The sequence below is a fragment of the Loxodonta africana genome, chromosome 23 (assembly GCF_030014295.1).
Source record: "Loxodonta africana isolate mLoxAfr1 chromosome 23, mLoxAfr1.hap2, whole genome shotgun sequence".
In the NCBI taxonomy this organism is placed as follows: Eukaryota; Metazoa; Chordata; class Mammalia; order Proboscidea; family Elephantidae; genus Loxodonta; species Loxodonta africana.
Genome location: NC_087364.1, coordinates 32,877,431 through 32,900,669, shown reverse-complemented (window position 1 = coordinate 32,900,669; position 23,239 = coordinate 32,877,431). Strand labels below are relative to the sequence as shown.

The 23,239-nt window shown below is 40.6% G+C and overlaps 1 protein-coding gene across 1 annotated transcript in view; it reads right to left on the bottom strand.

The window, feature by feature from the left end:
* The window catches only part of LOC100657258 (potassium-transporting ATPase alpha chain 2), a 29,131-nt gene extending 7,087 nt beyond the window's left edge, over positions 1–22,044 (bottom strand). Inside the window, exons 1-12 of the mRNA XM_064275405.1 lie at positions 22,027–22,044; positions 17,550–17,753; positions 16,660–16,773; positions 15,657–15,791; positions 15,414–15,531; positions 14,890–15,158; positions 12,917–13,115; positions 12,644–12,753; positions 8,384–8,518; positions 3,066–3,258; positions 911–1,086; positions 89–225 (exon numbers count right to left, since the gene is read on the bottom strand). Of these exons, the coding sequence (XP_064131475.1) occupies positions 89–225; positions 911–1,086; positions 3,066–3,258; positions 8,384–8,518; positions 12,644–12,753; positions 12,917–13,115; positions 14,890–15,158; positions 15,414–15,531; positions 15,657–15,791; positions 16,660–16,773; positions 17,550–17,753; positions 22,027–22,029 (1,793 nt within the window). The 5' untranslated portion in view covers positions 22,030–22,044. The remainder of the gene's footprint in view (positions 1–88; positions 226–910; positions 1,087–3,065; positions 3,259–8,383; positions 8,519–12,643; positions 12,754–12,916; positions 13,116–14,889; positions 15,159–15,413; positions 15,532–15,656; positions 15,792–16,659; positions 16,774–17,549; positions 17,754–22,026) is intronic.
* Between the last annotated feature and the right edge of the window lie 1,195 nt (positions 22,045–23,239).

Genomic DNA, 23,239 nt, shown 5'->3' with positions numbered 1-23,239 from the left:
GATATGATCCAAATAATACAGCTGTTTAGTGTCAATAGCGTCCCATGTGTAAAAACTTCAGTTTCTGCTCTATTGGTTCTGTGCTTACCATTCGTTAACTTGTTCCACAGCAATGTTGAGGCGTTTTGCAATGTCTTCCACTGTCTCACTGTTTGCTGAAATGATACCTACACTCCTGGCAATAGCTTTGGCTGTGATGGGATGATCGCCTGTCACCATAATAACCTACAGCACAATGAGGAAGACATATGGATGATGAGGAACTAGGCTAGCTAAAGTAGGAATAGTTCAATATTGCCTACTGTACCATGGCTTGGAAGAATACGGGTTGTGATTATTGTGGTTTGCTCTTCTGGGAAGTTCTTGATTTAAGATGCGACTGTCTCTCAAAGACACATTGATCCTGTTGGATCAACCCTTGCTCTCAAACTTCTTTCGTTTCCTCCTCTGACATTAGAGTAGGCTCTCTCTCATTGCTGATAGGGCTGATAGATGTCTACTTGGAGCAGCCCCACATTTCTTCAACTTTCTTGATACTAACATGGTGACACAACTCAATTTTGGCTTAGATATCATGAAGATGAATGGATTTTTGGAGGCTGGACCTTCAGATTAAACAATAAAACCTTTAATGTTCTGCCATGGTCTAGGACAATATACGGCCTCTTTAAGGCATAGGGAGATAGCTTTCTTTTCATTGCAATTACTGTTCTGGTTTATTCCACATAGACATAATCATTTTGTTTTTATGGGACAGTTACTAAAATCCTAAGTTAGTGAAAGTAGAGATAAAAAAGGGAATTATGATATTTACGTAAAGAGACCTAAATATTTACCATCTTCTATGACACAAGTTCTTAGAGATACAACATGTATGGGGAGCTTTTTGAGTCAGGAAAATCATTTTCACCTTGATTCCAGCACTCCGGCATTTGGTAACTGCATCAGGCACAGTGGACCGAGGAGGATCAATCATCGATAAGAGCCCCACAAAACAGAGGCTAGAGGTGGGAAAGTTCATGGTGTCTATGTCAAATGAGTAGGTTTCTGGAAACTCATCTGCTGGCAGGTAGAGATGACAGAAACCTGGAAAGGGCATGAGTTTGGGAGTTAATGAAACTATGATAAGACCTGACAAAAGAAAACGGGGTAATGTTATGATACGCTCACAGTCCTTTAATATTTTGCCATTATGGTATTAGAGTTATATTTGGTATTACAGTAGATCAGAATTGTTTAATTCCTTCAATTCTATAATGCATGGTTTTATAAAAGGCATTTAATCCAAAAATCATTTACTGTGTGCCATTAGGATCTATTTACAGTCTAGGGATATAAAGACCAAGCCTTTACTTCTGAAGATGTCCCAGTTTGGTAGACAGAGGAATACAGAGATAAAATATAATAAAACATAGTCAGTGCTACAGAGTATAGCTATGCTACAGCTGCCTGGGGAGTCAGGAAAGATTTTACCCAGGAAGTAACATTTGAGCTGGGTCCTGAGGCAGGAGTAGATGTTTTCCGGGGAAAGAAGGGAGGGTGGAGGGTGGGAAGGCAGAGAGAACAGCATATGCTACTGGACAAGGTTGGGAAGAACCCAGGGGAATAGTATAAAGTTCAGTCTTTAATCAAGATAAGCACGAGAGAAAGGTTATTAGGAATGGGGTAGAACCACTCTCTGAAGGCGTCAGCCTCTCACAAGTTGAAGTCAAAGGGATTTTTGTGTCTGGTGGGACTTCTAAGACCTTGTAAACTTCTCATTAGTTTTTTGTATTAAATATATTCTCAGCATGGTTCACTAACTTTACGGATTTCAATGTAGTATGGACTTTGAGAGGTCAAATATGAGGTGCCTAGAGCTACGCTAGTCACACAGATATCAATCTCATGTTGAAAAGGAGATTACCCAGTCCTGTGAAGTATTTAGAGCATGCAAAAGCATTATCATATCATTTATATAGATTACGAACTTTACAAACTCAAGAATCCTTTAGACACACATTCCACAGATTCCAACATCTCTATTGGCAAGAACTTTAATGTTTAATGACTCTTATCATCAACTTTAAATTCATCCTTCTGTTGTTCCGAGCAGGTGTCCTTTAATCAGCCCATGATTCTCACAATGGAACATGTCCCCCATCACCTTAAATAACCTCGAATAGGCTTCTGTACAATTGTTGTATTTCTAAAGTTCCTTTCAACATTCCCTATCTCAGTTACTGGCATTAGTTTTTTTCCTAATGATGTCAACCTTTTTTTAAATGTATTTTTCTCCTCTAATTAGCTACTAAGCCTTACTAATCTGTATCCATTAAGCCTCTTGCATCTGACCCCTCCTTCACATTCCCATTGCCTTGGAGAAAATTCCCATCCCCTTTCATCTGAATGATGGTAGCTACCTCCTACTTAGACCCATGCCTCTCTTCTCCCTGTAACCCATCTTATAAAAAAATATTTTTTATACATGCTACTGCCAAAAATCGTCCTTAAAAACACATCAAAACTTTGATCAGCTCACTCCTGATGCAAAGCTTTCAGGAGCTCTCCATTAACTGCAAAGTGAAATCCCAATTCCTCATCCACACATTCAGTCTAGCTTTCTCATCTATGACTATGTTATGACTATGACTATGCTATCTTAGGCCCCCTACAACACTCAGCACCAGTAGGCTGGCTCAGCTTGCCTACCTTTTCTTATCCAGTCCTGCCTTTGTGCTCTGGCTCATGCTGTTCTCTCTTCCTTGAATACTTTTCCCAACTTCCCTTCAAAATGTTGTCTGTCATTCAAGGCCCAGTTTATAATGTAACTCCTCCCATAAAAACCTTCCTTGATTTTACTTATTGGAAGTGACCTCATTCTTCTCTGTACTGTCAAATACATTTTGCTGTATGTTTACCATCATGTTGATCATATTTTTCTTAGTATTATTAATGTGGATGCCATATCTACTCTACTATATAATACATTACTCAAAGATGCCTGCATCCCTATTGCCCCGACCCAGAGTCAGAACTTTGCATCTATCAGGTGATAGATAAGAGTTCTGCTTCAAAGAACTCACCCAGCACACGCTCGCCCAGGCCACCGAGCTCCATGTAAGCTGTGTGGAAGGCCTTGGCTGTGCTCTGGTCCAGGGGCTGCTCTTGGCCATTGATCATGATGGTGCTGCACTTCTCTAAGATTCTCTCAGGGGCCCCTTTCATCACCATGAGGAAGCGTTTGTCATTGGGGTCATCCGTCTCATGGATGGAGAGCTGGGAGGAGAGAAATAATTGAGTATGTTAGACACAGCATGTTATCTACTATTGATTACATCTTCATTACTTGGGGTGTGAACTGTACAAGGCTTTTAATTACTAACATGACAGGAAGGTGAAAAAATCCCTTACTCTTGTTGGGCTACTTATCCTTGAAATGTAAAGAAGGAAAAGGGATAATGACATCCCCAGGCATGTTCTATCCTCTTTGTCTTGTGGTCAAGCAATATGTAGAGATCTCGACTTGGTCTCAGCCCAGAGAGGCACCTTGAGTTTGAAACCAAACTAAGCAGAGCTTGTCTTTCAAACAGAGAAGTTGCAGACACGGCTGTCAGTCCATGAAGTCTTGGACCTTGAATGAGATCTCCTGGAGTGCTTGCGAGAGGGTGGGGGCTCTAAGCCTCCACATTTCACCTCCTGTTTCTACCTCCCTGTAGTGAGTAGCACTTTTTCAGACACAATTACACTCAGCTCAGGCAGGCATGAGGTCAGCAGGAACTCCCTGTGTCTCTTCATTTTGGAATTGATCCAGCTTTGATGCCTTGATGTCCGAGAAAATGGCAGGAGTGTAAGGAGGTTGACAGCCTCAGGCACAACCTTTCTGGAGGACAGTTAAGTAACAGGTATAATTTTATACCACCAGGGCTCCAACATGAATACCTTTTGACCTAGCAATTCTACTTCTAGATTTATCCTAATACGATAATCAAAAATTGTGAAAACAAATAAATAAATTAAATGGCTTACCCTTACATTTTTCTTTTTTTTAGCCCTTATTATATACCAGGTACTTTTCTAAGTACTCAACAGAAATTTTGGGAAGCTGGAGTGTTTGGAAGAAAATAAGCCAATTACAAAGAAAAATTCTACCATTCAGGGTACATCAGTTGATTCTCGATCAGTACTTCTTGGATCGTTGGGTATCAGAGATAAGTAAAATTAAAAGAAAAAAATAATAGAAGGCCAACATAGTGTTACCAGTTTTTTTATGGACAAGTAAAACACCAAACAAAACAAAACACCTGCCATCTTATCATCACCATCATTTTCTAAAAGATAGCATATTTTAAAATGTACAAAGTATGAAGAACAGGCATCAGGATTGGAGGAGGACTCATTGACAAACCGCCTTCTGCAGATGGAACAACCTTATTTGCTGAAAGTGAAGAGGAATTGAAACATTTACTGATGAAGACCAAAGACAACAGCCTTCAGTATGGATTACACCTCAACATAAAGAAAACAAAAACCCTCACAACTGGACCAGTAAGTAACATCATGATAAACAGAGAAAATACTGATGTTGTCAAGGATTTCATTTTACTTGGATCCACAATCAACACTTAGGAAGCAGCCATCAAGAAATCAAAGGACGCATTGCATTGGGCAAATATGCTGCAAAAAACCTCTTTAAAGTGTTAAAAAGCAAAGATGTCACCTTGAAGACTAAGGTGCACCTGACCATGGTGTTTTCAATTGCCTCCTATGCATGTGACAGCTGGACGACGAATTAGGAAGACTGAAGAACTGACACCTTTGAATTGTGGTATTTGCGAGAATATTGACTACACCATGGATTGCCAAAAGAATGAACAAATCTGTCTTGGAAGATGTACAGCCAGAATGCTCATTAGAAGCAGGGATGGTGTTATGGATTGAATTGTGTCCCCCCAAAATATCTATCAACTTGGCTAGGTCATGATTCCCAGTATTGTATGATTGTCTACTATTTTGTTATCTGATATGATTTCCCTATGTGTTGTAAATCCTATCACTATGATGTAATGAGATGGATTAGTGGCAGTTATACTGATGAGATCTACAAGATTAGATAGTGTCTTAAGCCAATTTCTTTTGAGATATAAAACAGAAAAGTGAGCAGAGAGACAGGGGGACCTCATACCACCAAGAAAGCAGAGCCAGAAGCAGAGTGTATCCTTTGGACCTGAGGTTCCTGCAGCAAGATACTCCCAGAGAAATGGAAGACTAATGACAAGGGCCTTCCTCCAGAGCTGACAGAGAAAGAAAGCCTTCCCCTGGAGCCGATGCCCTGAATTCAGGCTTCTAGCCTACTGAATTGTGACAGAACAAACTTTTCTTTGTTAAAAGCCATCCACTTGTGGTATTTTTACTATAACAGCACTATATGACTAAGACAGATGGCAACACTACGTCTCACATACTTTGGACATGTTATCAGGAGGGAACAGTCCCTGGAGAAAGACATCATGCTTGGTAGAATAGAGGGTCAGCAAAAAAGAAGAAGACCCTCAATGAGATGGACTGACACAGTGGCGGCAACAATGAACTCAAGCATAATAACGATTGTGAGGATGAAGCAGGACCAGGCAGTGTTTCCTTCTGTTGTACACAGGGCTGTGATGAATCAGAACTGACTAGACAGCACCTAACAACAACAGGAATAATAGTAGACACTTTCATAGTGTGTGCTGCATGCCAGGCTCTGTTCTAAACGTTTCATGAACTACTCTTTTAATACTCAAAACAACCCTAAGGCAGTACATACTATTATTATATCCTTTTGCAAATGAGGAAACTGAGGCACAGAGAGGTTAACTGACTTGCTAAAGGTCACACAACTAGTAGGTGTTGAACATGGATTTGAACCCAGGCTATCAGGTGCTAGAGTCCCTGTGCTTAATCATGAATCATATGCAGGTAAAGGACAAGCTCTTAAATTAAATAAATTCATCCCGATATAAAACTTATCACATTGTCCCAATTTTCCAGTTTGCCATTGACTACTGAAAGTATTTTCATAGGCTAGTGTCGGTTTGGGGAATATTATTCAGATCAATAAGACATGGACTTTTCACCAATTTTCTCTCAGTTGAATGACATGGAAGAATTTATAATGATCTCTATAACTCTTTGTTTAGGGTGGAGTTTTGCTCTTTTGCAGTGTCTTTGTATGGTTTTAACAGCATCTAAAGAATTTCTTTCGCCTCTTCAGAGGAGCCCACATAGGTGCCCTCTCTCCTTTTTAGTCTCAACTCTGCATTACCCACTTTCTCCTCTAACTTTCTGTACATGAAAAAGTACATGCCTCACGGAACTTGATTTCTTTCTCATTTCTCATAGACTTGTTGTTAGGTGCCAGAGAATCGCTTCCAAATAGGAATGTCTTTGCTCTGAAAAAATGGAAGGATTTTGGATCTTGGAAGATAATCTAACATAGCTCTCAAGGGCATGGGCTACCTGGGTTTAAATCCTGGCTTTGACCCTTACTACCTCGGTGATATACTCTGTACTTCTATTTCCTCATCTGCAGGAGGGAGGAAAAACAGTATCTACTCAATAGAGCTGTGAGAACTGAATGATTTAATACATGTTGAATGCTTAGCACAAATATCTATTATTAACTATTGCTATTTTAGGATTGCTACTCATTCTGTTTTTACTTTTGTTTTGAATAAGAGATTTCCTGGCTTATTTTCACATCATAAATTTTTGTTGCCTATTTAGCTAAATGTGATTCTTTATTGGTCCATTAACCACAAAGAAAAGAGCCCTGGTAGCACAATGGTTAAGCGCCTGGCTGCTAACTGAAAGGTGGTAATTTGAACCCACCTGGTGGCTCCACAGAAAAAAGACCTGGCAATCTGCTCCTGTAAAGATTATAGCCATTAAACTCTATGGGGTAGTTTTGTCACATGGAGTCACTATGAGTCAAAACTGACACAACAGCAACAACAACCATCTACAAAGATGTTTGCAACAGTTCTTTTCCAACCCTAAATTCCATGCAAACGAAGATAGAAGGGTAATCATCAGAAACTTTACAAAAGGATGGTTACTTTATGTATATGCCTTACTGCTATGCCAAGCCCAAGTCATGATCCCTTGCTGTAAGCTTTGGACAGTATGGGAATCCCACTTGCAGCAGTATCTTGGGCTACTAGCAGTTATTTTTCTGTTCAGAAGAGAAAGATAGGAATGGTTGTTGATCACACTTGGAGTGAGGGGAGACCACTAGACAAGGTTGGCTATATTCTTCCTGTACAGTGGGCGGAAAGGAGGTCCATATCAGCTGCTTACAGGACAGGTTGGGAAGAACACAATTGGTCATCTAAGAGAGTATTCATTTGGTTTTACAAAGGGCAAGTCTTACTCACATGGAGCAAAATGAAATTGCTCTGCCTTTGTGTTGTGGTAGAAAAGTATGAACTTTGCAGTTATGCAGACTTGTTTTGAAAACTGGTTGTGCCACTTAGAGATGCAAGTCAACACTTGTTTAAGTGCCTATTTCCTAATTTATAAATTGGGGTTAATTAGTACTACCTCACAGGCTTATGGTGAGGAATAAATAAGATAATGTAGGTAAAGTGTCTGACATATACTAGCTATGCAGTACAGTTATTTCTGCTTCTTTCCTTCTCCCTTTCATTCACTGTTGCCTTTCACTTGTACAAAAGTTACTTCAAAGTCAGCATCTGTCACCAGCATTTTATTCAATAGAAACACACCTCCTAATACAAGAAGCTGGTGTTTGTGTGTGTGTGTGTAGGGCGGGAATATATATATGTGTGTGTATAAAATGTGTATGTGTGTATGTACATGTATGAGAGTCTCTGGGTGGTGCAAATAGTGTGCTTGGCTGCTAACCTAAAGGCTGGAGGCTCTATTCCACCCAGAGGCACCTTGAAAAAAAAGCCTGGTGATCTACTACTGAAAAATCACCCCTTGAAAATCCTGTGGAGCACAGTTCTGCTCTGACACACATGGGGTTGCCATGAGTCAGAACTGACTCCGTGGCAGCTGGTTTGCTTTTCTTATGCATATGTATGTAAGGTATATGTGCATGTGTGTGTGTGTGTGTGTGTGTGTGTGTGTGTATGTAATACAGAAGGATCATGCACAGAAGCAGCCAGGTCTTGACAAGCTTTTTACCTTTCTTTTCTTCTCTATCCTACTTCAGGGAAAGAAAGGAGGCCAAGGAAGGAAACTTGATCTGTGTTTACCAGATGCCTAGGCCCTGCATCCCTGAGGACTATTTTTGAGGTCAGGCATCATTCAAAATATGTACTATGCAAAGGATACATGCAGATAGAAATATCATCCTAGTGATAACAAGAATTGCCAGATGTGAGGAAAAACTCACCTGAAATTTGTTGGTAGAATTAAAGGGGATTTCAGCTACTTTGCGGTTTCTTTTTCGAACTTCCATCACATCACCCAAAATGACCTCTGAGAATTTCAAAAGAGCAGTTTCTGAGGCATCTCCAACCACAGTTTTCTGGGAATTAAAAGAAATAAATATTTGCAGCACATTATTTATTTTGTGTTTGTTTTCTATGAACCAAACTGCCTTTAGCACATAACCAACGTGTCTTCTGACCAAGAGTTTACAATCTAGTAGGAAAGCCAAAAACATTACATGACAATTAGTGAATGATTAAGACAATGATGGTGCCACCCTATGGCTAAAAAAAAAAAAAAATTAGAGAAGTTCAAAGAAGCAGGAGCTCAATGAGAACTGGGATTTTTTTTTTGTGGTTTCAAGAAAAACAATGCAAAATCATTTAATTATTATTATTTTTTTTGGAAGTCCAAAGAGAAGAGTATGATGGTTCCTTTAATACATATTGTCAATTACAGGTCTTAATAAATTTGAATACAAATCACTTTGTATTTTTTATCACCTCATACGCATGTGAAAGCTGGACAATAAAATAAGAAGACTGAACTGACGCATTCTAATTGTGATGCTGGCTGGCGAAGAATATGGAATATACCATGGGCCGCCAACCAACAACCAACCCATTGCTATCTAGTCGATTCTGGCTCATAGCGATCCTGTAGGACAGAGTAGCACTGCCCCACAGGGTTTCCAAAGAGTGGCTGGTGGATTTGAACTGCCAACCTTTTAGTTAGCAGCTGAACTTTTTTTTTTTTTTAAATTGTGTTTTAGGTGAAAGTTTACAGCTCAAGTTATTTTCTCATACAAAAATTTATACACCTATTGTTATGTGACATTAGTTGCAGTTCCTATAATGTAACAGCACATTCCCCCTTTTCACCCCAGGTTTCTTGTGTCTGTTCAATCAGTTCCTGTCCCTTCCTGCCTCCAGATGGGAGCCACCCGTTTGGTCTCATGTATCTATTTGAACTAAGATGCACACTCTTCACAAGTATTATCTTATGTTTTATAGTCCAGTCTACCCTTTGGCTGAAGAGTGGGCTTCAGGAATGTTTTTAGTTCTGCGTTAACAGAGTCTGGGGGCCATGGCTTCGAGGGTTCCTCCAGTCTCAGTTGGACCATTAAGTCTGATCTTTTTAAGGAATTTGAGTTCTGCTCCACACTTTGCTCCTGCTCCATCAGGGACTCTCTGTTGTGTTCCCTGTCAGGGCAGTCATTGGTGGTAGTTAGGCACTATCTTTACATGCATATGATGTGACTGAAAATACCATGGCTTGGATCAGGCGCACCTCAGTCCTCAAGGTAACATCTTTGCTTTTCAACACTTTAAAGAGGTCCTTTGCAGAAGATTTGCCCAATGCAATGTGTCTTTTGATTTCTTGACTGCTGCTTCCATGGCTGTTGATTGTGGATCCAAGTAAAGTGAAATCCTTGACAACTTCACTATTTTCTCCATTTATCATGATGTTGTTTATTGGTCCAGTTGTGAGGATTTTTGTTTTCTTTTTGTCGAGGTGCAATCCATATTGAAGGCTGTGGTCTTTGATCTTCATTATTAAGCACTTCAAGTCCTCTTCACTTTCAGCAAGCAAGGTTGTGTCATCTGCATAACACAGGTTGTTAATGAGTCTTCTTCCAATCCTGATGCCCCGTTCTTCTTCATACAGGCCAGCTTCTCGGATTATTTGCTCAGCATACAGATTGAATATGTATGGTTAAAGAATACAACCCTGACGCACACCTTTCCTGATTTTAAACCACTCAGTATCCCCTTGTTCTGTCCCAACAACTGCCTCCTGATCTATGCACAGGTTCCTCATGAGCACAGTTAAGTGCTCTGGAATGTCCATTCTTCGCAATGTTATCCATAATTTGTATTGATCCACACGGTTGAATGCCTTCGCATAGCTGATAAAACGTAGCTAAACATCCTTCCGGTATTCTCTGCTTTCATCCAAGATCCATCTGATGTCAGCAAAGATATCCCTAGTTACACATCCTCTTCTGAATCCAGCCTGAATTTCTGGCAGTTTCTTCTTGATATACTGCTGCAGCTGCTTTTGAATGACCTTCAGCAAAATTTTGCTTGCATGTGATATTAATGATATTGTCCGATAATTTCCGCATTCAGTTGGATAACCTTTCTTGGGAATAGGCATAAATATGAATCTCTTCCAGTCGGTTGGCCAGGAAGCTATCTTCCATATTTCTTGGCATAGATGAGTGAGCACTTTCAAAACAAATATGTCACCTTGAAGACTAAGGTGCACCTGACCCAAGCCATGGTATTTTCAATTACATCATATGCATGTGAAAGCTGGACAATGAATAAGGAAGACTGAAGAAGAACTGATGCCTCTGAATTGTGGTGCTGGAGAAGAACATTGACTATACCATGGACTGCCAAAAGAATGAACAAATCTGTCTTGGAAGAAGTACAACCAGAATGCTCCTTAGAAGCAAGGATGGGGAGACTGCATCTTACATACTTTGAACATGCTATCAGGAGGAATCAGTCCCTGGAGCACATCATCCTTGGAAAAGTACAGCATCACTGGAAAAGAGGAAGACCCTCAACAAGATAGATTGACACAGTGGCTGTAACAATGGGCTCAAGCATAACAACAATTGTAAGGATGGCACAGGACTGGGAAATGTTTCATTCTGTTGTGCATAGGGTCGCTATCAGTCAGAACTGACTCGACGGCACCCAACAGCAACAACAGGCTCCATCTAGTTCTTCTGGTCTCTGGTGGATGGAGTCTCTGATTTATGTGGCCCTTTTGTCTCTTGGGATAATATTTCCTTTGTGTTTTTGGTGTTCTTCATTCTCCTTTGCTCCATGTATGCTGGGACCAACTGATGCATCTTAGATGGCCGACCGCAAGCTTTTAAGACCCCAGACACCACTCACCGAAGTGGGATGCAAAACATTTTCTTAATAAACTTTGTTATGCCAATTGACCTATACGTCCCCTGAAAGCATGGTCCCCAGAGTACTCTGTCCCTCAAAGTGTTTGGTTGTGTTCAGGAAACTTCTTAGCTTTTGATTTAGTTCAGTTGTGCTGACATCTCCTGTATTGTGTGTTGTCTTTCCCTTCACGTAAGAGGATTCTTGTATACTATCTAGTTAGTGAATTCCTCTCTTCCACCCTCCCCACCCTTGCAACCATCAAAGAATCTTTTCTTCTTTTTCAACCTTTTCTTGAGTTCTTATAATGGTGGTCTAATACAATATTTGTCCTTTTGCGACCGACTAATTTCACTCAGCATAATGCCCTCCAGATTCATGCATGTTGTGACATGTTTCACAGATGAGGACTGGGAATTTAATGAAAGGAGCTACTGAGCTAGATCTTGAAAGATGGGTGGCTTATAGAGAAGCCAGAAGAAAGCCTTATAGAAACCAGGATGCCACGAGTAAAGGTATAAAAGTAGATGATTCTAGTGAATGCTAGAAGTAAAGATGGACAGGGAGGTATGTTTAAGATTATGGATGGCCATGAAAGGCAGGCTGCGCTCTAAACTCGAGAAGTGGAAAGTAGGAAAGCACTGAAAGTTTTTCAGCAAAGTTAGGTGAAGATAAAAGTGGTATTTAAGAAAAATCAGTGGCACGCAAGAAAGACTGGAAGAGGGATAAACTGGAATCAAGAAAGCAATTAAGAGGTTGTTGTAGTCATCTAGACATAAGGAGTTAGAGATAAATATAAAATTAGATACATTTTAAAGCATAAATGATAGGACTTGGTAACTCACTAGATATAAGGGAAGGAGAGAGTCAAAGATGACTTCTAAAAGTTTTGGCCTGGATGACAAGTAGAAAGGCTGTCATAGAAAATATACCCTAAGACCAGTTTCTTAATTTCCATCCAACTGTATTTTAAACTTCAGTGAATAGTAGTTATGAAATAAAGAAATTTGATTACATCCACTTAGCTGATAAAGTTAGGGAGGGAAAGTAACTTAGAAGAAACACTCATTTTCTGGAATGAAACAATTTTAAAAATTACCTAAATCAGTATTCTGAGAACCTTTAAATGTTTGTGAATTCTCAAAGCTAGTTAGAAGGAAGGAAATTTTCTTCATATCTTGTGAATCAGATTTGCTCTTATTAGTACAAACTTTACTCAGTTGGAGAGATTAAATCAAGTACGAAATCAGAAGAGAGAAAGTAGCTTCAAACTGGCTGTGATTTAAGACCAAGTTAAGCAGAAGCTTTACCTTCATGATGGGAATACTTTCCTGTCCTGGCTTGAACTCAGCTCGGTTACACAGTGTTATTATCTTGGCTAAGGAGGCCCAGGTTTCAGAGCTTTGGTCAAAGATTTGGTCTGGAAAACAAAGAATGGACAGTAGGTGCTGGGGGATGCTATCAAATAGTCACTCTGCTTAAATAATTCTCAGAGACTGCATACCAACACTGTCACGTTTAGTTCAGCCCCCTATACTCAGGTACACAGCTTCGGACCATGTTGAATGTTCCACAAGACTTACTTGAATGGTCTTCACTTGTGTCAGCCATGAAGATCTGATTGTCAAACCACAGATGGGCCACAGTCATTCTGTTCTGAGTCAGAGTCCCAGTCTTGTCAGAGCAGATGATAGAGGTGGAGCCAAGGGTCTCTACCGCCTCCAGGTTCTTCACTAGGCAGTTTTTCTTGGCCATCCGTTTTGCTGTCAGTGACAGCGTCACCTAGATGGGTGAGAGAAAGAGGCTTTTGAAAAATGTAAAGGTAGACATTACTGAACATTTTGATCAAAGATTCTATAGAAGAATCTTGATCAAAAGAGGGAAAATGCAGAATAGAATTTCAAATTTTCATGGACTCCAGATTTTCTAGAGCCATATAGGCTGGATGAACCCACAAACTATTACCCTGAGATAATCTTTAAACCTTAAACCAGAAATATCCCCTGAAGTCTTCTTAAAACCAAACAATAATTTAGCTTAACTAGTAAAGAATGTCTACCTTGAGCATTCTGCTCTTTTAAGATTTATCTATATGGGATCAAACTGACAACAGCAACTTGAAAGATTACATAGGAACCTTAGGGGGCAGTAAGTTTATGTTAATGGGGGAGGAACAATCCAGAAAAGGAGGGTAAGAATGGTTGCACAACTTGAATGTAATTAATGTCACTGAATTGCATAAACAGAAGTGTTGAATTGTATGTTTTAACAACAATGAAATAAATAAAAATTTTAAGAAAGCATAAGTGAAAAATATCTGCTTTGAACTCAGTTTCAATAACATAAATAGCTAAGTTTAGCTATGGCTGAATAATAGGAGAGAACCAGACTAATTTTAGGATAGAGTTACAGATGTAGAAAAACAGGCCTGGTAGTTTATAAGCCTGTTTTTCTACATCTGTTCAAAGTTCTTCTTTTCAACACTTTTTCTGTCCCTTCATATCTTGAAGAAAATGATCCTGAGGGACCCACAGATGACAAAAAGAGGCCAAGGTGCTACGGCCTATACTCATGTATAATTATGAAGTGAGCTTTGTCGTTCTGCTATGTCATTCATAAGGATGAATGTGTTAGAGAGATTTTGAATGGTATATGCCAAAGAGGTTGCTCCAAAGGACGCACTTGTTGCTTTGGAGAATCAAGAAGTAGCTGTGTTTTATTTTCATAGCTCCATATTTTAAAGATTCTTAGCTCTCTCTTTTAAACTCCCTGATCTCAAAGGGTTTAATTGGCTCGAATTTCTTCAAATACAATCTCAATGAATCAGAAGAGATCTGAAGTTCAAAAAATTTTTCTGTCTTTAAGCTGAATCATAGCAGACTAATGATTATGTAGGCCACCTTTACATATAACTGAAATATGAATCCCTTCCTCCCTCCACCCATGAAGCCTCCCCAGCAGAGACTAGGAAGGAGGGTGGATTTTGACTAAGAATTTATTAGGTGGGGCCTTACAAAGGAAGATATAAAGCTGAATTTAGGGGAGGGGCAGGAAAGAACTGAATTGTTTTACAAAAGAAAATGAGAAGAATTTCAGTTTTTGCTCTTGAGAGAGAGAAGAGAATTGAGGCAAACAATGTGGATTAGAGACTGTGTAAGGTCCTTGGTTGAAATTGCCAAGGAATTTTTTTTTTTAAGAACTGTGGGAAAGGCATTAGGGTTCCAAAAAAAATTATATCAATGATGGTTCAAATCTACCTTATCTAGACTTTAAGAAGAAAAGTAACTTGCATGATTACAGATAGATCTCCAGAAAATAAAAATGTAAAGTTTTCAAGGACAATGCATTCTAATACTAAAATTATCACCATTTCTTTTGTCTTTTTAAGAAACAATCTATTCAAAATATTCCATTGTCCTTGATGGGGCAGGAGTTTCACTCCAAAAATAAAGGAGACTTATAGTTTGCTTGTGGGAGCTTAGCTAGCATAGATGTTATGTGCTAACAATGTCACGGTATAGGAAGAGTTGGTGGCTACCTAATAGCATGGACTCACAGTGACAGTGGCCAGGAGGCCCTCTGGCACATTGGCTACAATGATGCCAATGAGGAAGATGATGGAGTACAAGACAGGATACTTCATGGACACTGCGATGATGAAGAAAATAATGCCAATGGAGACGGCCACTCCTGCCACAATATGAACAAAATGCTCGATCTCAATGGCAATGGGTGTCTTCTCATTTCCAACTCCTGAAGCCAGTGAGGCAATTTGTCCAATGATGGTGCGGTCACCTGTGTTGATGACCATGCCAGTTGCTGTGCCTATAGAGGAAGTAGACATTTTATTCCAGGGGTCCTCAGCTATAAGAGGAACACAATCTGCTTTATAGTCCTCTCTTTGGTGGCTTACATGATCAGTTAGTACATGACATTACAGGACAAAACTCAGTTCTCTAGGCTCTTCAGTTTCATGTTTTCTCGGGGAAAAGCTCTGTTAACAAGAGATGGTAAAAAGACAAAAACATAAGGCCTAAGGAGGGAGAAGTGCATATGGCCCTTACAGCCAGCTGGACTTACCTTCCAGGCAAGTCGTAGAATAGAAGCCAATGTTCTTTGTTTCCAGGGGATTGTCATGAGTGAAGTCACAGGACCGGGACTGGGGCTCTGATTCCCCAGTGAGAGATGAGTTATCCACCTAGAAGAATTTTGAAAAAATGTTCAAAATAAGGTTTTCTGCCTCACATATACTAAAATCAGTAAAGCCAATAAAATGCCAACTAGTTACAAGCTTGATCCTTAGGAGCACCCCATGATGCTTACCTTGCATCCCTGAGAAGACAGCAATCTGATATCTGCAGGAATCTGGTCTCCTCCTTTAATCTCCACTATGTCCCCCACCACCAGCTGCTCTGAAGGGATTGTTTTCTTCTCTGCATCTCGGATGACAAGAGCTTGCTAGGAAAGAAAAATGTGACAGATGTCTCAAATCCTGAAATGATGCTAATCCCTCTCCTTTATCAGAAAATGCTGCTGTAGGCAGATATAGCAAAGCCAGAGACACAGGCCTGGTGGACAGGGAGTGACAATTATGGATGAATTACACTGGCTGTCATGTACAGGAAAAACATTGAAGGTGAAGCCAAAAAGTTCAATGATTTTGCTAAAGTAGGGAAAACTTGAACAAGGTGGATTTCCTGCTTTTTATCAAGGAACGAGGTATGCTTTGCATCCACAATCTTTCCTCCAGCTGTCAGTTTTCTGGGCTAGGGACAAGCCAGTTCTCTGTTCTGTGTCAACAGCAGTTGCACGGACTCCCTAGAGGATACACAGCAGAAGTCCTGTGTGAAGTGGAGAGCACTACTTACCCACACTGACAGCATCTAGGGCAACATGCACTGAGCTCAGGAATAGGAGCAAGTGGTCCCAGAAAAAGAATTATAGGTTGATCTCCTTGGCCGCCAGTGAACATGTCCTGAACTTCCACAGTTTACTCCCTGAATCACCAGAGTAATGAAGTTGTTCAAATGGTTCACAAATGCTTCAGAGCAGTAGCAGAAGATGTGGTGCAATGACTAATGTTTCTGTCTTACTTTATTCTTGACAAAGCATTTTCCTATATCTTACTTCATTTCATCATCCCAAAATCCTATGAGGAAATGGGAATCCAGGGGAGTACGTAACTTGCTCAAGATTTCTCAGACAGCAAGCGATAGGGCCAGGGTTTGGCATAGATGGTCTACCACCAAAACCCTGCTTTTTTCATTAGCTCATGCTTCTTCATATGAAAGTAATTCAGACACTAGAAGATGGCTGGACTACTCACCTGAGGAATCATTTTACTGAAGCTGGCCATGATGTTGGTGCTTTTTGCCTCTTGGTAATAAGCAAATATACCCGTTAAAATAACAACCAGGGCAAGTACGGCACCCAAATACACCTGAGTGATGAGGAGAGGAGTCAATCAGTAAAACATATGATAGTAATGAGCCAGATCCTAGGACTAGATCTCTCCATGGAAAGGTGAGGCACATGACATTACATGCCATAAAATGTACCTGTGTTAAATGTACAATTCAAATGATTACTTAGTTAAATTATTAGATTTTTAAACTTAATCAAATTTACAGAGTTGTGCAACCATCACTAGAATCAGGCATTAGAACATTTTCATCACTCCAAAAAGCTCACTCACCTGTGCCTGTTGGCATTTGACCACCCCCGTCCCATCCTCAACTCCAAGCAACCACTAATCTGTTCACTGTCCCTACAGATTTCCCTTTTCTGGACATTTCAAGTCTTTTGTGTGTGGTGTCTTTCTCTTAGCATATAGCTAGTAAATTCAATTTTGTAGTTTTGGCACCAAGTTCTCAAAAGCCATAGAAGCTCTCCATATTTAAAGGAGAGAATCAGCTTTGAGGAGAAAGATCTCAAAAATACCTGGACACAGAGTTTTTTTTCCTTAGGGACTCACAGTGCTTTTTCATTTTATATTTTTTTAATTCATGCTAATACTGCCTCTGAGACATTAGGAAGTCAGACATAATTCTGTTTTACACGTGGGACAATAATTCATTTTCTACGGCCCATGCAGTGCTCAGTGGCAGCGTCCTGACTCCAGTCCAGTTCTCTGCCCACTAAGGCCTAAGTTCATGGTTTTGTTCTCCCCTGTTCCCAAGTCAGCAGAGCCATGTGGCGGATCAGCCAGGGCCTTACATTGTCTAGGGATGAGGATGGATTGTTGGAGTACTCAATTCCATATGCAATCCAGCACAGGATGGCTCCGACCCACAGGAGAATGGAGAAGCCCCCCACCATCTGCTTGAGGAACTTGACAATCTCTGGGGTCTCCTTGGGAGGGTGGAGGGCATTGGGCCCATCCCGAGCCAGGAGCTCTGCAGCTCTTGCACTGGAGAGACCCTGCAAAGGCCAAGCAAAGACAAAACAGGAATTAGATAGTTTTTTCTCCCTAAGGGGTTGGATCAGGTTTCTGCGGGTTTTGGTTAGGTGTTAATGTGCCAGCATAAAAACATCCTGGGAGAAGTGGACAATTGCCTCAATCCCCATCTCCCCCATGTTTAAAGAATATTTAATGCTTAATATGACCCAGGTGTGATTTTAAGTGCTCTACACATATTTATTCATTTACTTCTCAAAATAACCCTATAAGGAAGGTGCTATTATCATCGTTGGAAACTCTGGTGGCGTAGTGGTTAAGTGCTGCTAACCAAAGGGTTGGCAGCTCGAATCCACCAGGTGCTCCTTGGAAACTCTATGGGGCAGTTCTACTCTGTCCTATAGGGTCACTATGAGTTGGAATTGACTCAATGGCACTGGGTTTGATTTTGGATTTATTATTATCATTATGTTATGGATGTGGAAATTGAGGCACATAGAGGTTAAGTAACCTGCCCAAGGTCACCCAGATAGTAAATGGTAGTGCCAAGATTGAACCCCAGTAACCTGGCTCTGGAGTCCAAGCTCTTAACCACTATGCTCTGCTAAGGAATTTTTTTTTCTTAGAGATTTATCTAGAGATAGATGTATCTCTGCTACGGCGGAATTTGAAATGTGGAAGCTAGTCACCAGGGTTAAGGGCAAAGCAGTAAATCCAGAAAAGACATATCACCTATTCTGGGACTTCTATATAGCACACCTGCTGCCATCGCGGCCCTGCAGGACAGCGTAGAACTGCCCCATAGAGCTTCCAAGGCTGTAATCTTTAGGGAAGCAGACTGCCACATTTTTCTCCCTAAAAGCGGCTGCTGTGTTGGAACAGCTGACCTTTAGATTAGCAGCCAAGTGTCCAGCTACTGAGCCACAGGGCTCCTTTTCTATATAGCACAGCATGGGTGCTTTTCTACTTTTCCACATATCCACCCTGAGCTCTTGTTCATCTTTTTGTTGTTGTTGTTATTTATTTTTATTATGCTTTAGGTGAAACTTTACAGCTCAAGTTAATCTCTCATAGAACTATTTACACACATATTGCTATGTGACACCAGTTGTAATCTCTATAATGTGACAACACACTCCCCCTTTCCAACCTGGGTTTCCCATTTCCATGCAACCAGCTCCTGTCCCTTCCCACCTTCTCATCCTGCCTCTGGACAGGAGCTACCCATTTGGTCTCATGTATCTGCTTGAGCTAAGAAGCATACCCCTCAGGAGTATTATTTTATGTTTTATAATCCAGTCTAATCATCACCTGAAGAGTGAGCTTCAGGAATGGTATTGGTTCTGGGTTAACAGAGCATCCGGGGGCAACGGCTTCAAGGGTTCCTCCAGTTTCAGTCAGACCATTAAGTCTGGCCTTTTTACATGAATTTGTGTTCTGCTTCACATTTTTCTCCTGCTCTGTCAGGGCAGTCATTGGTGGTAGCTGGGCATCATCTAGTTCTTCTGGCCTCAAGTGGATGGAGACTCTGGTTTATGTGGCCCTTTTGTCTCTTGGGCTATTATTTTCCTTGTGTCTTTAGTGTTCTTCATTCTCCTTTTCTCCAAGTGGGTTGGGACCAATTGATGCACGTTAGATGGTCACACACAAACTTTTAAGGCCCCAGATGCCACTCACCAAAGTGGGATGCAGAAACATTTTCTTAATAAACTTTATTATGCCAGTTGACCTAGATGTCCCCTGAAACCATGGTCCCCAGACCCCCACCCCTGCTACTCTGTCCGTCGAACTGTATGATTGTGTCCAGGACACTTATTAGCTTTTGCTTTGGTCCAGTTGTGCTGACTTCCTCTGTATAGTGTGTTTTCCTTCCCTTCACCTAAGATGGTTCTTGTCTATTATCTAGTTAGTGAATTTCCCTCCCCACCCTTGTAACCATCAAAGAATGTTTTCTTCTGTGTTTCAAACTTTTTTTGAATTCTTAGAATAGTGGTCTCATACAATATTTGTCCTTTTGCAACTAATTTCAAATTTCACTCAGCATAATCTTGTTCATTTTAACAGCTACAAGTTCTATTCAACCTTTGAGTCCCAAACACAAAGTCACTTTCTGTCAGAGCTTTCCCTGGTGCTGCATGCTGCCCACAGGTACATGGAGGTATGCTCACCCTCTTCTGAAATCTTGCACCATCAGTCATAGGGTTTTTTTCTTCCCACAAACTACCCTTTATTTGGAAAGTCTTGTACATAGTTTTTTTAAAAAAATATTATGAGCTACTTAAAGGCAAAGACTATGTATGTATGTCTTATTCATCCTGGGGTCCTCTATAGGGTCAATGGAGACTCTGGGTTGCATAAACAGTTAAGTGCTTGGCTACTAACTGAAAAGTTGATGGTTGTAACCCACTCAGAGATTCCTCAGAAGAAAGGCCTGGTGATCTGCTTCTGAAAGCCATAAAAACCCTCTGGAGTACAGTTCTACTCTGAAACATATGGGTTGCCATGAGTTGGAATGGATTTGATGGCAACTGGTTTGGTTTTTGGACAGGGCCAATGAAATCTCTGGGTGGTGCAAACAATTAAGTCTTCGGGTGCTAACTAAAAGTCTGGTGGTTAGGGTCCACCCAGAGACACCCTGGAAGAAAGGCCTAGAGATCTACTTCCAAAAAAACAGCCATTGAAAACCTCATGTGTCACATGAGTCTGAGAAGGACCTAATACATTTTCTGTAGCAAAACCACAAATATTTGTTGAATAACTGGAATTCAGAGTAATCAGCTTAATATCATTATGCTTCATTTGTTATAACCTTTCTAAATGACTGTTGAACATTTCTACATGTGTTCCAGAGATATTTGAAATAACAGAATTCAAAATAAAACTCATCATCTTCTCCTCCCTACTGCCTTCTCTTATCTCTCACCTCCCCCCACCTTTTCACCTGACCAGACCTTCTCCTTCTCCTGCATTCTCTAACTGGGTTAATTCAATTAAAGATTCATTCAAAATACTGTAGCAGTCTCTTCCTCATCAAGTATTATTGGTTATCTCTCTGAAACATCTCTTGAATCTGCCCCCTTACTTCCCATCTTACTGCTGTTGTCCTGTTTCAGATCTCCTTCTCACATGTCCTGGATTATTTTCCCATTCTTCTAGAATCTCTCCCTTCCATCTCCCACTTAAAAAAAAAAACAACAAAATCTTCTACCAGAACTGTTTTTTGAAAATCAATGTTACCAAACCACCTCTCTGTTTAGAAATTGTGCACCTTATACACTTAAAATAATCCCTATTCCTTAGTTTAATATCAAAGTGCTTGACAGTTTTACCCAATTTACCTTTCTCCCACCCTCATTTCTATCTCATCTCTTCCCTTTCCACACACTAGGTCCCAGTGACCCCAGATTGTTCTCAGGGTCCAAATGCATTCTGTTCTTTTTGGCTTCCTGGGTACTCTGCCAACTTAAATTCTAATCATCCTTCTAAGCCCCAATGCAAACTCTGTATCACCTAGGGAGCCTGCTCTGGTCCCTCTAATCAGAATTCACCATTCTCTCAGCATATTGTTTAAACCTTTCATTAGTCATTTAAGTGGAATACAGTGGACGTTACAATATTTTTGTACACATCTGTCCCCCCCTACAGAACTGCTTACTCCTTAAGATTGGAGATCATCTTGTTCCTCTTTGTTCAGTCCAGTTGTCTGCACATAGTACATATTTCTGTTGTACATTCAGTATCCAAACCTCATGGTATCAAGACGCCAAGACTTGAATTTTCATTTGAATTAACAGCAGAAAGCAGTACCTTGTGAGGTGCCTGTGAGTACACCACTGTGCTCCTGGCGAGAGCCTCCCTTCTTGCAGAAGGCAAGGACAAGAAGGGTCCTAGGACTGTTACTCTTTAGTCTCACTTTTTAGCCCTGGTTTCCCCCTTTCTCTGACAGGAAGACCACCATGTACCACAATGCTTTGTGAACACATGGATTAAAAGCAACCTATAACTGTGACAGTAAGGAAAGTAATAGTATCTTACCATAGCTTTTCTGCAGTCACAGTAAAAGGATCATGTATGACCAAGTGGATAGCTCAGTGAAAGGGCCTTGGCTCAGACATACCAACTCTCTGAGACTGGTCAGCTCTTCTGCCACATTCTAGGCATGTGGACTACTGGTGTTCTCAAAGTTGCTACCATAGGTCTAAAGTGACATCTATTTTTCTACCCACACTGAGCACACAACCTTTCCATTTATATGGTCAGAGGGCTTTTCTTGATCCCTGGTTCCTGATGACTTACCATAATGATGTTTGTTCCATATCTCTTTTCCAATTCCTCACTGCTGAGTTTGTGGTCATCCTGAAATCCATGAATGGAAGAATACAGTGAATTAGACACTTCCAACAAAAGACCCAAACCCTGAGCTTTGACCAGCCTATGAAAGCTGGGAGTAGTGCTAAGGATGGGAGAAGGGCCAGGAAGTGTGGGAGAAAAAGAAAAAACTCCATTTTGTCAGGTGGTTGTTGCAGTAGGGGAAGGACACTGCTTCAGGAGAGTCTTGTCCTAATTCATGGGCTAGGTTCCTTTCCGGCCATCCATAAAGAATTCAGGCTTAATTTGTCAGTTACCAAGTGGTAGCTGTCCTTAGCTTTCATCAACAAAATAATGCACAGCACCTCACTGTTGATCTCCAGCACATGTCAATCCTAAGATACTTTTCTTCCAGGTACTATCTGAATATTTAATTCAGACCTAAATTCTGAGATGAATTGAGGATAATGAACAACACCAAACCAGACCCTCTGCATCCTACTCAATGACTTGCTTGAGCAACAACCAGGATCCTATGTTCTGACAACTCCTTACCCATGCCATCCCAGCTGGGTGTCTCTGGCACTAAGAAGCATGCCTTCCCTTTCTCAAGAAATGGAACTCAGGTAGTTGCCCAGTTAGAGAAATCCCACAGACTAAAAACATGCCAAATAAATACCAGTACAGCCCATACCTACTAATTCTATCATGGAATCATTAGACTGTTGTTGTGTGATGCTGAGTTGATTTCGACTCATAGTGACCCTATATGAAAGCAGGGCTTTTCACTCTCAGCACTATTGACATTCTGGACAGACAACTCTTTGCTGTGCAGGGCTGTCCTATACATTGTAATGGTTAGTAGCATTTCTGACCTCTACCCACTAGATGCCAGTAGTATCCTCCTGGGAGTTGTGACACACAAATATGTCTCCAGATATTGCCAATGTCCCCTGATGTGGAGGTAGGGGAATCACCATTTCTCCTCCATTGAGAATGACTGGGTTAAAGACTAGGAGTTTCTTCCTGTAGCAGAAAACCCAGGGTTAAGCCTTTCTTAGGCCACTTAGAAAACCCACCACTTAGAAGCATCAAAGTTTATTATTCATCCTTATGATTGATTCTTGAATGCTTGATTGACTGAAACAAATATTTATGCTGGGATTGGTACCAGAATCATGTCTTTTCTTAATTATGTGGA